Consider the following 17,909-nt stretch of genomic DNA (forward strand, 5'->3'; position numbering starts at 1 on the left):
GACCCCCCGTATTTGCAGGGGATGTGTACCAGACCCCCAGCGAATAGTTAAAATCCGTGAATAGTTAACATCCCCCTCTAAAAATGCTTATAACTGCCTATCTTGAAAGTTCAAATACCAAATTTATACTTCAAGTAACATCCTACATCAAATATACCTTAAATTATTATCCTATTACTGTAGTGATCTTTGAAATTATATTATTAATATAATTTCAAAGTCATCTTAAACATTACTACCCTTAAAAATATATACATACATACATGTAACCATTCCAGCCAAATCACAGAGAGAGAGAGAGAGAGAGAGAGAGAGAGAGAGTTACCACTAGACAAAGAGAGAGAGAGAGAGAGAGAGAGAGAGAGAATTTATCTCTTTGGGTCTCTCAAGGAATGTTAATCCATTTCTCTTTGAGCAACTGACACCAAAAAATTTGTTTGTTTTTGTCTTCCAAAGATGTACCTTTACATTTTTAAAACACTATGAACTAAGTATCTATTTATCTAGCTATCTATTTCTCACATTCTACCCTTGATGAGAGAGAGAGAGAGAGAGAGAGAGAGAGAGAGAGAGAGAGATTTTTCAGTATACATATCTTTTGTAGTGGTTGGCAACACTAACCACGCAATCCATGCTGTCAGGTTCCTTGACATATTTGACAGGTTCACCCTCCCCATGAGCTCCAAGACTCAGGAAAAAAGATTGTGGGGGAAATTTGTTTGTTTAAATTTTTTCATTTACTGTGGAAATGCATAAATGTTATAATTACAGCCTATTATTATTATTATTATTATTATTATTATTATTATTATTATTATTATTATTATTATTATTATTATTATACTTGATATTTGAAAATTAGTACTTATTAGGTAAATCATTTACTTATCATACAAAACAAATAAACATACCATAAAAATTCTCTCATCTCAGTAAGAGAGAGAGAGAGAGAGAGAGAGAGAGAGAGAGACTGAAACAGGAAGGGAGAATGAGAGAGAGAAACATTATGTATTATTTCATCTTATTAGATATTATTTAATCTTACAGTATTATTATTACAGTAAATCCCCAGTATTCATGGTCTCATGATTCGCAGACTCACCTATTCGCGGATTTCTCTATGGAACATATATACACATTATTCGCTGAAAATTAAGCCCATTTACGGTATTTTTTTTTCACTGAGAAATATTCACTAATTTCTGTATTTTCATATCATTTTCATGACTAAATGCACTTTTTGTGATAAAACTATTAAAATACTCAGGTACTCAGGTAGTCCTCTAGTTACGATAATTCACCTTATGATAATTCGATTTTGCAATGGGGTAGGCAATTAATACCAATACAACAATATAATAAAATATTTTTAAATTTCGCGTGGGTGTAGGCAGCAGGCAGTGAGAGAGACCAAATTACAATAGACCAACTTCTTTTCCTCCATCTCTTTATCCCATCTTCTAGTTAAAAAAGTAAAAGAGAAGGATAAAAATATTGCTAGTAACGTTATACTCTTGCGTAAATGCGTACAGCCATAAACAACCAAACAAGAAACTTGTTTTGCTTTACTTCATTTGATATACTTCATTTGTAAATGAAGCAAGTTGAGTTTTCAAACCCAGCATTGATAATTTATAAAAAAAAACTGATCTCTGAAATGCGTTTCATTTAGCCACGAATGGTTGTGATAATGTCAATAAAATGCAATCAGCTGATGATTTAAGAATGTAAACATTAGCAGAATGCAAATGGTGCTTGATCACTATGTTGATAAAGCAATAAAATGCAATCAGCTGATGATTTTAGGAATGTAAACATTAGCAGAATGCAAATGGTCCTTGATCACTATGTTCATAAATTATAATATGGTAATAATATGACAATATTGCAAGAAATATAATGTATACAGTATGTAAAAGAACAGTTTTGTTAAAAGTGTATTGGTACTCTTTGTACTATTTGACTTTTGCAAATGGATATCTGTCAGTGTAACAACCTAACCAGGGCCAATAGTCTCATATTTCCAGAAATGAAAGCAGCAGACTTGCAGGTTTTTGCTGAAAAGTTTGAAGTGCTGGAAAACATTGAAAGATGCCAGGAGATTAGAGTTCAACAGTGCTCATATAGCGGTTCAAGCTCTGATGTAGCAAAGATATAAGCATTTCCAGGGTGATGCTGATGGAGTAGGCCAGAATTTTCATAAGGTGCTAAACCTAACAAATAACAGTGATTATTCACTAGCTTTCTTCTACTTTTCAGAACAGCGTATATATGTGGAATGACCTGGCAAGACTTTGTTTACATAGGGGATTTTTTAGTGGTGATTTCTGTCATCCTGGATTTTGTGGGTCTGGCAGTGGCCTGGTCACAAGGGTGCTGATTTTAAGAGGTCGGACTATAAAATGTAAACGTTTCTATTTAGACTTAGTTACTCCAAATTCTTCATAAAAAATTGAGAGATAGAGGGAGTGTGAAAGGCAAGCAAACTCATTCTAAGTGCATACTTTATCCTAACATGATGCATACATGTGCACATGTGCATAAACCCTGTACATATGCACACATACTGAAAAATGTGTAATGCCACATTAATGTGTTAACTACAGTACAGTGCTGTATTAAATAATGCCAGTAAAAATAATGTAGGAGTTGGGCCAGAGAGAGTGCATAGTTTCCTAACATGGTGCGCAAAGAGGAAAGCATTAGCTATGTATGTGCATGTGTTTGTTCACTATCCACCCTCACTGGCACAGCCAGGAAAGCGTCAGTCAGAATAAGTGCATTTATTTATTTATTCACCCTCCACCTTCACAGGCACAAACAAGAAAGCCTCAGTCTGCTGTCCGATAACCCTCTCATACTTATCGGATATCTCCGCTAAGTACAAGCTAGTTATATCATTGTTATTGGATTCGGGCGAGTCCATTAAGTAACAAAATCTATTCCATTAAATAATGAAATCCACTAAATTGAGGTCTGTCAAGTTGAGGTGCCACTTCTTTTGCTTTTAAGTGTAAGATGGTTTTACAGTATATGAGGTAATGAGTTAGGCTATATGTACTGATACCTAATTATTTTGCAGGTTGCAAGCATCCAGTGGAATTACAAAGCTACTGACGATGTAGTGAAAGTGGAAGTGTGGGATGTTGTTGACAAAGGGAAAAAGAAGAAAAAGGTAAGTTATTTACATGTCATGGAATGTAGCTAGCTCACATTTAAGGCTTCATCTTAAATAGTTCTGGTTTTGAATTGGTGGACATTGAATAGATAGTAGAGTAATCTAAAATTTCACAAAATACTGAAAAGTACAGAAGGTGGAGCTATTAATAATGAAAGGTTCAGAGATATTTTAATATAGATTTGAATTGTCCAGGAATCCAGAAATGCCTTTCAAACACCAGATAAGCTGGACAGAAAAACATACTATAGTTTCAGAGATGATGATTCTAACCTTAACTCTTGGAATATCAGATTTGAACTCAAAACATATTATGCCATCCATTGCAGTACAAGTAAATGACACCTTCTTTTCTGCTTTGCATTGTGTTCAAGAAAGATGTCAAGCCTTAATCTTTTACATGAATGAACTGTATATTAGGCACAAGCTAACTATGTCAATGAAGCTTGGTAAGAGCATTGTTACCAGCAGCAGATAGTTGAGGGGATAGGGGTTACTGCCAACTCGCCTGACAGTTCTCACCTGACAGTTGATCCTTACTTTTTCTTTAGATGTGTTAGAACAAAGGCGTAGCTGCTCTTCTGGACTTTTCCTCATAATGGTTGTTGAAGAATTTTACTTGGAATTGCCCATTTAGTTGTTGATGTCATTATGGCTTGACCTTTGGCTCAACACAGTGGCTGACTTTACCTTTTCTGGTTGTTTTCCAATTAAGAAAAGGTGAAGTTTATTTCAGGAGGAAAGGCTTTGACCTTTCTCTCACATCAGGCAGCTAATCTGTTGACAAAGTCCATCTTAAGGAGATGTGATGTGTTTTCCCAGCTTTCTCTCTCTCTCTCTCTCTCTCTTCTCAGGTGGTGATGTGAGGCTCAGGATACCTTTCCTTATCTGGGTCTTTGAAGGGGCTGTAGTCAAGCATGGGGGTTGGCTATGCCTGCTACATTAGGATCAGGAAGAGGCTAGTCCAAATCCCAATCAGGGACTAAGCAGTCTTCTCCCTCAAGGAAGGCCCAGTGTTGTGAGCAAGAGGGTTTCTGGTACACACTGGCCAGTGAAGGTATGGAGACCTGGGTAGTCTATCTTTTGGGACTGTTGCAGGCTATCTTTCAGGACTGCCACTTCCCTATCTTCATTGCTGATCATCTTCCCAGCATACTTGCCAGGATTGTCCAAAACTCTCACTGTCATTGGTAGTTAGGTCAGTGCTATAGAAGAACATGCTGTGAATCATCAAGAACTGTTCATGAGGCTTTTCACAATTTGCTTTTCCTTGTGGTGAAGTTGACTGTAGGTTGGAAACTGGTCATCAGTCTCCCTCTGTTGAATGAGTTTTTCTTTCAGATTTTCAGGTTTGAAACCCCATGGTTCGTGTTGCTTTTATTAGAGAGGGAGAGTTTCCAGATACCCATTCATCAGGACTCCAGTGCTTCATCTGCAACAGGACACTCTACCAGTTTTCATCTGCCAGGATCAACTGGTTGATCCTGGTGTCCTCAGAGGGGCAGTTGTTTTAGGATTGGGATTATCTTTCAGTTTTTCATAATCAGGGGACTATTATGGACTGGGAGATGTTGGTTCTTCAACCCAAGCAACAGGTGATGTAACTGTGCATATTGATAAAGTTGGTATTGGCAAGAGTTTTCTTGCAGATTTTTAGATCATCAAGCTCAGGGAGCCATTGACAGGAACAATCATCTTTGGCAGGTTGTGTCCAGTCTGCTGACATCCATGGAGAAGATTTTCCCTCACAGGCAATACCAACTATGGTGGCTACTGTATTATTAGAACTGGCTCTGGTCACCTGCCACCAATCCTCCAGCACTCCATGTGGCCCTCATTCAGGTAGTGAAAGATGATCTTACATTATGGGTGGATGACAGAAAACTCCAGTGGAGAGTTGCCTTGCGCTGTTCTTCACATTTGGATAGCTTGTCTACTTCAGGTGTATGGACAGGAGAAAACTCTCATCTACATGTGAGTGTTTTGGAAATGAGCAATGCTTGGCACTGCAAGCATTTCAGGTTCAGTCATGTGGTAGTGATAATGAGCAGCAACATTAACTGTATTGGAAAATGTCAGCAAGCAGAGAGAGACAGTCTCCTTTCCTTTCTACCATTTGGCAAGGCAGGTGCATGAGTAAGAGATTTGACCTACTGTCAGACTACCTACACACTGTGTTTATTCAGATCAGTCACCAGAGGAAGTTCTTGCAGTTGGAATGGTGCCAAGAATGAGAAATGGAGTTGAGTTACGATAAAGGCAAAGGTTTTGTGTCTACAAGTTCTTCCTTCACAATAAAAATTACTTACTTCAGCTCATAGTCTCAACAAATACAGTTCTGATGTTTGAGAAACTTCTCTTAAATAAAAAGTAGTAAAGTTGGATTGCTATTGCCAGGTAACTGCACATTGAAGGTAATTGTAAACTGTTTGAAGGCAACTGAGATAGAATTTGCTCTTACCTTGTGACCTTGCATTCTTACCTGTTCTTTTTCCATCACATGACTCTAGACTCTCAAAATCATTAGCCTTAGCCAATAATGGACAGTGCTTCCTTAATTACCTTGTGGAGAAGAACAGTCTGTGAGAGCTCTGGCAGAAAGCATTGTTGAATAGACTTGGCTACATGTCGCTACAAATGTCAAGAGCCTGATAAGTTTGCAGACACCAACAGAAAGACCTTTTGTGTGAGGTCCAGCAAAGAAACTTCCTTAAGTGACTTGTAAAGAGTTTTTAATTATTTTTGAGATCAGGGTGAAATCTGAAGTTAGGTTTGAGTGACTCACAAACATTATCCTCTACAAAGTACATTACTGGTTGAGTTTCTTAAAGTTGACTGAAGAACTCATGTTGAACTCACATTGAGCTTCTTGAAGTTGACTGAAGAACTCATGTTGAGCTAACAAAGTTCAAATAATTATGAGAAGGAGGATCTATATTCCTTGATGGTGAAGTTGGAACACTTTCTCTGACCATGTAAGAAGATGAAGCCAGAAGTTAATGGTGTAATGGAGTCTACCAGATCAATAACGTTTTCACTATAGGCACATCAACTACTGAATCAGCTCCACTTGGCCTCACAGATGTTGCTAGTTGAAGTTATGCAAGATTTTACAGTTGCTGTGGTTGGTTCCCCTGAAAAACTTCTACGTCTGAGGCTTTGTCAGATAATCTACAGACTTGGAAACAAATGTATGTGAGTTGTTGTGGAATCTAAGTGTGGCATAATCATATTTGTGTTCTCAAAAGTCCAGAGCTTCTACCAGTTCATGTTCTGGAAAGTGCAGAGCTTTTCCAATTCCTGTTCTTAAAAGTCCAGAGCCTCTCCAGTTCCAGTTCTTGAAAGTGCAGAGCTTCTCCATTCCCTGCCTGATGAGGCTGAATGTGTGAAAGGGGTAAACGTTGAGGTCTTTCAAATGATCTAACTTCAGGTCTATCCTTCAGGGCTTCTGGGTCCAGCTGAGTTGAGCAGTACAATGGGAGTGTGTGGTCTAGGCACACTGTGAACGGATCTACCAATGGTATGACCTAAAGGTGCCCAAAAAACAGAAACCTTTGGCTATCTTGTGCCTTTTCTTGTTGAACCTTGACACCACACCAACCCCATTTGCATTTCGCTAGCATGAACGTTTTGACTGCGAAAAAAAAAGAGTCTTGGACCACGTGCTGCCCTGATTCCATAAATATGCCACCAAGAATGTAGCAAATTCTGGGAGGCTTAAGAAGACATTCTTGAACTTGAGGAAGTTGATGTGCCATCCCTGTTCTGCGATCTCCAAGGGCCTGTCACTTGCTGATCCATTAGGTTTACTTCGCGACCATGTTTTGATGTGTTTGTAAACATTATTTTCAGGAGGAGAGGAACCAGTGAGACTCCTACTACAAGGCAATTGGGGCTCACTGATCAGTCCTCATCCTCTTGCAACCTTGGGTGTCACAAACAGATGTTTGTAAAAACCAGACAATCTGACCTCCATAGCCTTAATTAAGTTTCAGGGTCATCTTCTCAGCCTGTGACTCTCAAAGCCATAAGTGTTTGACCTGGAGTCAAATGGCAGTGATAAGAATGGAGAAGAACTGTCAGTTGGGAGTACTGTCTTTATGTCATCCTAACCCCTTACCAGGGACGTATGCCATAGACTGTCCACTTTCCTAAGCCAAAAGGGTCATTGGTGCCTCCCTGCTTTATTTGATCTTTTGTGGGTAAAAGGCTGAGATCTCTGCTTAGATATTGTCTGCTGCCCTTCTCTGTGAGCCTTGGCAGAATTTGAGCTCCTAAACCCCCGAGACTGGGTAGACTTTATGGTCGGCCAGTTTAAAAAAAAAACACATCACTGGAAAGAAGAAAATTCATAAAAATTTTTGAATCTTCCAAGGAAAGTTAAAAGTTAATACTTCCAGCCCTGTGCAGGGCCTCTTTTTCAAGACTATCATAAAAATATGCTAATTTTGGTGAGGTATACATGTACTTTCTAATATATTTTACTTTTACTTTATTATGCAGCATTACAACTACAGCTCAAAATATAACAGATAAGAACTAAAATCAGCAACAATCCCTGAGCACAATTATGGACAAATATTTATGAGATGTGCTGGGATAGGGAGATGTTGTACCTTATATTGAGTTATGTTCTTTCTAATATTTTTTTGTACTCTGTAAAATTACAATTACAGCAGACATACTACCACATGTAAGAACTAAACCAACAATAGTTCCTGAGTATATCTATGGGTAAACATATACAAGATGTACTGGGATGGGGAGATGTAGTACATTCCCTATGAAATTTCAAGTCAGACTAATCTCCCACATATCCTGAGCTGAGGTTTAAGTGTTGCCATAAGTGTTGTCATATAGTCAGCTCAGTCAAGTGATTAGAACATTTTACTGCAAAGTTTGTTCAAATATCATGGCACAAAATAAAGATTATTATACGACGTGTACCAGTAGATTTCTTATGCCATTTTTGCTTATCATAGGATGTCTGCTGCTCCTAAAGGGTTAAAAGTGCTCTCTAGAACAAGAGACTTGAAGAGTTAAATGTCCGATGGAGAAGAAGTTGATAAATCCTAGGTTGCTTCTTTGTAAGCATCTTTACCACTAGAAAAATTCATGGCTACCCTTGTGTGCAAAGTGGATGCATGACCAAGTCAAATTACTAGCCTTCAGGCTTTGATGTCCTCTGATGATTAGGTCTTCTCAGTAAGCAATGAACTAATTGCTCCCAAAACCCATTCATGCCAGTGTGACATATCAAGACTTCCCCAGAAACTGCTTTTTGTTTTCTGTTTCAGTTGTTGTGAAGGTGACTCGTGATGGAGAGAATCTGGGATGCGTTTTCCTATTACTTGATGAGGGATGACAAGCTTGTGAAGAAGGGTTGAGTCTTATAAAATGGCATAGGCATTTGGTCCAGCAGTGAAAATGAGTAAGGGACAGATATGGGTTATTTATACCCCTTGCTGGTTCCTTGTCCCTCAGTCTGAAGCTTCATGAGAGATGTGGTCCCAGTATCATTGGCCATTGGTAAGCCAGACACTGTTGGTGAAGTTATCTTATTGCATTTGCTCCCAGGTTTGGTGATTTTGAGTCTTTACAGCTGGAAAATCTTGCAAATCCAGGCAAGGCCTTCCAAAAATGAAGCCTTATGCTTAAGATCAGTTACTTGTCTGTCTTGAAAGTAAGTCCCATGAACAAAATATGCTCCGTTGATCAGTTCAAACTTATCCTCTTGGCAAGACTTAAGGACACCTTTAGTGTGAACAGCATCCTAGAATTAGCAATTAGCTGGCTTCTGGGTCACCTCAACCTCCTCCTAGATGAAGCTGAAGAGTCTCTGGCAAGGATACATGACATGAGGAAAAGGATGAGGGAGAGGTAGTGTGTATAGATCTTTTTGTGGTTATGGGTTGGGATTGTCACTGCAGAAGAGAGTTGATAGTTAGCTCCTTGGTAGCAGACCTGTAGTGAGGACAAATTAAGTCCACTGTAGGTTTGCTTCCCTTCTTAGAGTCCTAAGGTTGACTGCTGCTGCCAGGCTTCTTCTGACACATCCAGAGGCTGAAGGCAGCAAAGAGTCTTATTAATGTTCCTAGCACAGGATCTGAAAGAGTCTCAAACCATAGTCCTCCATATATATAATTAATGGGGCTGTTTTGAAACAAAATGTATATTGATGACATAGATGATTTAATGTGTGGAGATGAGAAATGAAGCCAGTTGAAATTGAAATGCTGTAGGTGATGGCATGTAAGATGTATAGAGATATTAGACACACCCTCATTTCAGCAGGGTAGATTAAGGAAATAAAGTTTTTAGTGTACAGGTGTACTATACAATCCCATATTCAAAATTTTAACAACCAGATTTTTTGTGGAGGGTAGAGTGTCATTCATAAGGTTTGTTTGGTGTGCTAACAGCTGAACTATGTCACCCTGAGTCAGTTGGAGGTGAAGTGGTAAGACTTGTTGAACTGTTGGCCCCAGTAAGGCTATAGAATGACAGTACCCATTTGCAAAAGTCAGATAGTACAGTTGCAATAAAATAATAATTATTTATTCTGATGGAATACAAACCTCAGTATTCATAAGTGGAGTACTCAGTGTCATGATGCACTGCAGCTGTCTGTTGACTTATAAAAAACAAATGCCCATTGGGTTTGTTAACCTTTGACTTGAGATGGGGTTAGCTCATCCATTTTGCTCTCAGCTGTGTAGCTGGTCAGTTGTCTGTTCACCTTATGTCTTGCACAGTTGAGATTTGTGCTCTCAGCTTTGTAGCTGGTCAGTTGTCTGTTCACCTTATGTCTTGCACAGTTGAGATTTGTTTGTGCATGTGCCATGTGTTCATGCCCTTTCTTCACTTTTGCTGCAGAATCTTGCTCTTCCAGTGCCATTTATTTCTGCCTGTAGCCCTGTGTTGTTACGATAGTGTAGTGTTTTTATTCCTTTTTAGTGTTGAAGGTAACCTTGAGCTGGTTTCCTTTGTTTGACCCAACCGCATGAAATACCTCTTTTGTTGTGCTCCATATGGTGCATCCGTCATGAAGTCAATGTGTATTTATGGCTAAGATGGAGGATATGAAACCTGAATTTCATCATTGTTGGGCAAGAGCAAGCCCTGTAGCAAGTTTATGTCCCCAGCATTCTTTGTGTGTTTCATATCGGGGACGTGAGTGCACAAGAGACAGCACGTGTGAGGAGTGTGTCAGTTGACTCTTTCCCTAGTGGTCTCTCTAGGAGAAATGTTGTAAGAAGGGTAATGTGTCAAGAGAACACACCCTGAGCCCTCCACCCTGCCATCCTGTACTTCCCACCTCTCTTAGGCCTCCCTTAGGGGTAGCTTTCCTTACGGCAATGCCTCCCCTATGCCCATGACAGAGGAAGGACCTAAAGCCAGAAGAACATCTCAGGAAGGTGATGGACATCTGGGTGAAAGACAGCGTCCCTCTTCAGCAAGCATTGGCAAGTGAACTTCAGAAGGCCCCAATTTTCTTCTTTCAATGTGTGGAGAACAATGGCCCACCACAAACCTCTGGCCAGTTTCCCTCTCCAAAAGAGGTAGGTAATGGGGACAACTGCTTATCCAAGAGGAGGCCACAAGCAGATTCTGCTGGGAAAGTCTTGATCTCCCTTTGCTGTGGGGACCAGTTGTCACCATCCCTCATCAGTTGCCTTGGTTCTGTCGGCATCCCTTTTTGCTCCATCACTGCAGCAGAGACAGAGGTCAGCATCCAGGGCAAGCGATAGGAACAGATTGTCACAGAGCAGCATCAACACAGTATGGTGGAGTTCTTTGAGGAGGTGAACTGACTCCAAGGCCGGTACCATCACCCCCTCCCTGCAGTGTTGGAGGAGAGGCTCCTCTGCTGGTCAGTCAGACAATGGAGTTACGCTGCCCCTATCCCGGTGCAGATTGAGTAAGACATCGGAATGGCTCCAGCGACAGGAAGTGCAAGGGTTTCTTCCATTCTGGTCCATGACCCACCAAGCATCGTTTTGTGGGCCAGACCAGAGCAACAATAGACGTGAGTAGTCACCTCTGCAGGGTGTCCTGCCAAAGACAAACCCCACAGAGAGAACATAGCAAAGGTTCCCATCAGCCAGTTCGACTGTCTTTCAGGAGAGATTCTGTGGAGGAGGCAGTGGCGATCCCCACAACAGAGATGGAACAGACAATTTCTTGTAGTTAGAAACCTCAGAGGATGCGGAAGGATTCGTCAACTTTGTATGGCAGATTCAACATCTTATGGGGCTGACAGATCCCCCTACAGCAGGGCCAGAGGATCCTGCTCTTCTTTTCTACTAATGAACGAAAAGTAGAGACCCCATTGGAGCTGTGTCAGTCCGTGCATCTTCCTTGGTCTCCCCTGATCAGCGGACTCATGTGGGAGGCAGATAATCTGGTGGCAGGATATAAGAGCTCCTTGGCTATGACAAAGTCAGACAATGTTCTTCCTCATCCTCTCCTGAGACAGGCCAAATATGATGTTCTAAGTTCCAGAGGAGCCTGTCGCAGTGCTCAGAACCTTATACCCCAACAATTTAAGATTAGCAGGCAACACCATGTTGGAGAAATTTAAGCAACAGGGCATCTGGTTCAGCACTACCAAGTCATGGTCTTCTGAAGTGAATTTAGCCAGGTCCTTACACTCCCCCTCTCAGCTGGACAAGATGTCAGGGGGTGTTGATCAAGGCGATGAAAGCAGCCATCCCCTTGAAATTGACCTGGCATCAGGAAATTCCTGGGACTGTCAGGCAGAGCCCTCTTGTATATGGTCCAGCAGATGGGCCACCTGTGGGTCAACATCATCCTGAAGCGGAGAGAAGCCTCCCTTTTGCTGGTACAGAAGCATGTTTCCCTAGAAAGTTGGCTTACCCTCCAGAACAGCCCTCTTCTCAACTCCTTGTTCTGCATCCCTCCCCAGACTGGATTTGTCAGGCAGGCCATCGACAAGGCTTTCGGGACCCCTGTTCTTGCAGGCCTCATCCTCAAAGCAAATGCCGCCCCCTCAAGGGGCATTGAGCAGGTCACCCTTCAGCAGGGTTCTCCTCTTCTGCTAACCAGCCTCATCCACGGTGTGGGTCCTGACATCAAAACCAGACCAGGAATATTATTAAGGAGTCAGGCTAGTTATGATCATTTGGTGTAAAATTAGCCAGTAGACCTTGGGGTGATTTTTAAAACCTTTTTTTTTATTTTAAGTGCATTTTATGCCATCTTGGTGTGATCATTATTTATAGCCATGAACAGAGTTGAAATTTTGGTGTATTTTAAATATACAGTAATCCTTGATTGTCTGGATTTTCTTTATCCAGAATTCGACATATCTGACACACACAGACCAAGGACTAAGACCCAAAGATATATGATATATATATGTAAATTTCAAAAAAAAAAAACTGCTCTCAGATGGTTGGCAGTGCTGTGCAGCCTTAGGTAAATGTTTGTAACACTGATTACAGTCATAAACAGACTGAGAAAGGGTTTGGGAGGATGGGGGAGGCCTGGAAAAGTTTCCAAGGTTGGGGGTGGGTCAGATGGCTGGGTGCCATGGGAGAGGATGGGCAGTAGGCCGTGTAAAGTAACTCACAAGAGAAGGGGTTGTTTTGGATGGTGGGTGGAGCTGGGTAACAGTTTCCCTGGCTGGGATTGGGTAGGGAGGCAGTGTTGGATGGGTGAAGAGGGTTAGGTAGACATCTTGACTTGTTAGAGCTTGTTGTGTTTTGTATTTTTACCTTTATGAATTTTCCACGTTGTAGTAAAGGCGATGTACAGTAGTGTACTAAAGCAAAAAAAAAAAAGAGAGAGATACAGTATAGAGAGAGAGAGAGAGAGAGAGAGAGTTTAAAGTGTGATGGTTGTTGTTTATAAGCATAATGAGTGTTTATAGTTATGTGTTATTGACAAAGTTAGGTGAGGAAGGGTATGGAGTTGCCCTTGAAAATGCATAGATTTATTTTACTTACCCTTATCTGAATTTCACCATTATCCGATGAGCCCTTGGCGCTGTCAGTCCAATTAATCGAGGGATTACTGTATAATGGAAAACCAAACTTCTGTAGGTAGTATCATGTTCATAGTTGTTTGAATAAAAAGAAAAGAGAGAAATTGAAGTGCATTGTCATTTCCAGGCAGATTGCAGAAATCTGCAGTGAGATGAAAGGTTTTTCTGCTAAATAGCAAGCTTTGATTATGGTCATAAAGCTTTGATTATATTGTGCATTTTAGCAATTATTTGACTTAATTTAGTAAGAAGGATTAACTTTACATATTGTTATACATTTCAGATTGAGGGACTAAAGCTTGATAATACTTCTTTAGAGTTTGAAGAACCAGCTCTAGATGCAGAATTTCTTGATGTCTACAAGGGCACCAATGGAGTTATAATGATGCTTGACATGACAAAAAATTGGTGAGTGATTTTTTACATGTTTTGTTGGTATACTGTATATTGTTGGCAGTTTGTATTTTTTTTATAGGATTTTTAGTCTATGGAGATTCTTTTCTTACGGCAACTTGAAGTACTATATATTTCCTGCCTAGTCTCCCATATTTAGTTATGTTTGGTGAATTCCATAACATGAATGTAGGTCCTGTTAGTTCATGAAGGAACTTGGAATTTGAAGCCTTATTATTTATATATATAATATATATATATATATATATATATATATATATATATATATATATATATATATATATATTTGAAGCCTTATTATTTATATATAATATATATATTTTTTTTTACATATTTCGGTTGGGTCTGGCTGAATGAAATGAATATTGATTTAGAAAATTGCCTTATGGGCTACTTATTTAAGCAAATGTTAACCAAAGAGTTGACTTACCTTTTAGTACATTTAACAAAGGGATAGGTTGCCATGAAAGCTGCAGTTACCTCAAATTACTTTATTTCAGACAGTTCAAGCATGGGAAATAAATCATGACAGGTATGCAACCCAGCAAAACAAGTACAACAACAATCTTAGGACAAAATTTACAATTAACTGGCTTTCAGAAATAAATGAATTATTTACACAATGATAATGCAACGGGAGCCCTTGGCTCTTACACAAAATCTCTATCATGCAATTAGTTTCAGAAGCAGGTATCCTGCTTGTAGCTTGGTTGAATTAACTATCTTCTAATGCAACTTTTCACTGGTAGGTCGGTGGCAGAAATGCAAGGGGATGAGATAACATGCGTTTGAAAGTAGATTTCCCAGATTAGGATTTGGGCATAAAAGATTCTCTCACTAACAATAATCTATCACAATGGAAGGGTGATTTACTGTATGTCACTGAGCAAATGATTATTTCATTAATAAATTTAATTCATATGGGGAACACACACTAGTACTCAGCAAGGGATTTTACTTTGGGAGATGAAATAGTGAAAAGGAAACTAGAGATTAAGTGAGAGAAACAGAAACTGGTACTTAATTGCTAATTTCAGACTTACTGGGCTATCCAAATTGCAATGTGCATGATTGGAAGAAAGCTAGTTGCTCCAATAGGTCTTCAATTAAGCAATGCTGGGTCTGTTTGTAGCCCAGGTCGCCTGTGACCCCTGTTACAGTGTGGCAGCGTGCCAAGACAAAGATATGGTCCTAGATTCAGGACGTGGCAAGACACAGGTCTGGCCTGTGTGAGGAGTGAGTAGGAACTGGATTCTCTTGGCTGGTTTCTGGATGTTGTTTTGTCCTATATGCCTTCAAGCCATGGAAAGTGGCGAGAATTGAGGAGCAGTCGCTGACAGTCCTGAATAACAATTGAGAACCAGCAAAAAGGAGAAAAAAGCACATTAAAAGAAAAGAAGAAGAAAAAGGAGTACAGTAAACCCCCCTATTCATGGTGGATGCATTCCACAACCCCCCGTGAATAGTTCAGATCCGCAAATAGTGAACACCCCCTCTAAAAATGCTTATAACTGCCTATCTTGGAAGTTCAGATACCAAATGTATTACCTTAAACTAGTATCCTACATCAAATATACCTCAAACTATTATCCTATTACTGTATTAATTTTTAAATGATATTAATATAATTTCAAAGTCATCTCAAACATTTTACCCTTAAAAATACATATGTACGTACTTCTAACCCTTCCGGCCGATAACAGAGAGAGAGAGTATATCTTTCTATCAACCACTCTCCCTTTCTGTCTATCTGTCTGTCTATCTATCTACCCATCTCTCACATTCTGAGTATCCTTTGGCAAGAGAGAGAGAGAGAGAGATAGGGTGTTTGTTCTTACATATTATGGCAAAGAAAGAGAGTATAACTTTGGAAAAGAGAGAAGTTATTCTTACATTAGATATCAAAGATGAAATTCATGATTTATGATGATTTATGAAGAGAGAAAGAGAGAGAGAGAGAGAGAGAGATTTTTCAGTATCCATATGACCATCTGTGGGCAACATTACCTTCTCTTCGTGGTCTATGTCAATATGTCAAGTTAATTGACAGATACTCGCTCCAAATTACTATACAAATGCAAAAAGTTGTAATTATAGCTTGGAAATATGAAAAAAAATAATAACAAAGTAACGACACATTTATCTATAAAACTACAGTATACAAAACAATTAAACATGTTATATTTGGATAAAAATCTATCTCAGAGAGAGAGAGAGAGGGAGATTTTTCATTGTCCTTTGTAGGGTATCTGACCACTAAGTGGCAACATTTATTTGACCACTGAGTGGCAACATCTACCCTTTCAGTTAGTATATCAAGATATTTGACATATTTGACCTGTTACACCCCCCCCTCTCTCCAAAGCTTTTAGAAAAAGGTGAGGGAAAGAATTTATATTGAACTGAAATCTTACTAATTCACTATATTCTCTTTAATGAATTGATATTTTGCTCTGTTTAGTACATTAATATTAATAATTGAAAATTAGTAAATCATTTATTTATAATACAAAACAAATAAACATATGTATTACATATGCATAAAAATTCTCTCATCTCATCTCAGAGAGAGAGAGAGAGAGAATTATTATTTTTATTATTTAATGTAATTTAATCTTATTAAACTTAATATCTGAAAATTAGTACTCTAAATTATTATTTTATCATAAAATGTATATGAAGGTACAGTACAGTATTTAGTCATGACAGTATGAAAATACAGAATATTGCTCTACAAAAAAATCAGCAAATGGTTGAGCTTTCCCGTGAATAATTATAGATAAGTTCCACAGTCCACAAATTGTGAGAACAAAAATCCAGGGGTTTACTGTACGGGGATATAGGTCTTAGAATAAGTGTATAGAACAAGTACTAGGATGCCTATTCCCGAATGATTCCCTTAATTCCACTACCTGACTTGACCCTTTAACACAGTACTTCCAAAACTCTTGTCTTGCTCCAACCATCATCGGGTCTGGGGTATCCCTCCTAAATGGATGGTATTTTTTATCTTATGGTAAGAGAACATAGAGATGAGGGCAGCATACATTTGACAATATATTATGTGTATATATATTATATATATAAAATATATATCCTGTGAGAGTTTTTACTTAAATGAATGAATATTGCATTGGATGTTTGCCCAGTTTTGACAAAATACTTATGCTGTTTAATTCATACAGTACTTCTAAATCCTTACTGGATTGGCTAATATAAAAAGAAGGACAGTCCAAGCATGGAATTTTTTATATATTATGTTGTTGCTTTCCTTAGGGCTGTTTTTTTATTAACATTCCTTTTAGTGTGTTATTATAGGAAAAAACCAGGTTGACATTAAAAGATTTTAATAATGATTTTATGGTTTCAAAACCACTAAAATAAGGCAAGCTAAGAATGTTCTTAGGGGTTTCTTTCTCCATATTACTTTCACTATAAAATTTTTTGTGGGCTTTATTATAGCAAATGTCTAGTATATGTGAAGGATAACATAAATCTGCCCCTATTTTTCATATGTATTCGATTTCTTGATCCAAATACTGGGGACTGACAATGCGCAATGCTTGTAAAAACATAGAAGAAAAAATCGATATTTTTATATTAACGTGGTGGCCTGAACAAAAATGGACATAAGTTGTTGGTTGGTTTCCTATAAATGTTGAATTTGCATTGAAATGGTTCTCTATGTATTAAAACCTCTAAGAAAAGGAGGCAATTATCATTTTCTGATTCTAAAGTAAAGTTAATGGATGGAGCCTGGTTATTCAACAAGAAATTTTTGGAAACTTCCATATCACTACAGATGCCCTAACAAGGAAACTGGACAGAAAACTAAAAAATCTTATTTTGTAGCAGTGACTGGACTAATAGTGCACCTTGAAGAGGTATTACAGTATGGTAAATGTGGGCTTGGTTAGGTGTTTCCACGATACTTGAGCAATGGCTCAGTGCCATTCGGGCACTATTAAACTCAAGACCGCGAGTCTGAGACTCGAGATTTATTACAGAGATTCACAAAGAGAATAGGTGACAGATTCAGAGTAATCAGTAATTGTTAATAAAAGGTGATGACTAAATATGCCGAAATTACATTCGTTAGCCTATGGAAAATGGCTAGGTTCACTCTTTAGCCCAAGAAGGCTGCAAGGTAGCCAGAGGGCGCGACTCCTCCGGCAAAATCATTTGCCAACATATGCGATAATGGCACTGTGCCAAGTTGGCACTCATATATTAATAACTAATGGTGATGGCATATAGTATTTTAAATGCATCATGCTGTGGTAGGCATGAAAGGGAAGTCATAGGACT

General features: G+C 38.9%; 1 protein-coding gene across 1 annotated transcript in view; it reads left to right on the top strand.

Moving 5' to 3' along the window:
* Positions 1-17,909, top strand: part of LOC136828841 (rab-like protein 6) — a 122,729-nt gene that overhangs the window by 18,783 nt on the left and 86,037 nt on the right. Inside the window, exons 4-5 of the mRNA XM_067087115.1 lie at positions 3,083-3,175; positions 13,471-13,595. Of these exons, the coding sequence (XP_066943216.1) occupies positions 3,083-3,175; positions 13,471-13,595 (218 nt within the window). The remainder of the gene's footprint in view (positions 1-3,082; positions 3,176-13,470; positions 13,596-17,909) is intronic.

This window comes from Macrobrachium rosenbergii, chromosome 3, assembly GCF_040412425.1.
Source record: "Macrobrachium rosenbergii isolate ZJJX-2024 chromosome 3, ASM4041242v1, whole genome shotgun sequence".
NCBI classification, from domain to species: Eukaryota; Metazoa; Arthropoda; class Malacostraca; order Decapoda; family Palaemonidae; genus Macrobrachium; species Macrobrachium rosenbergii.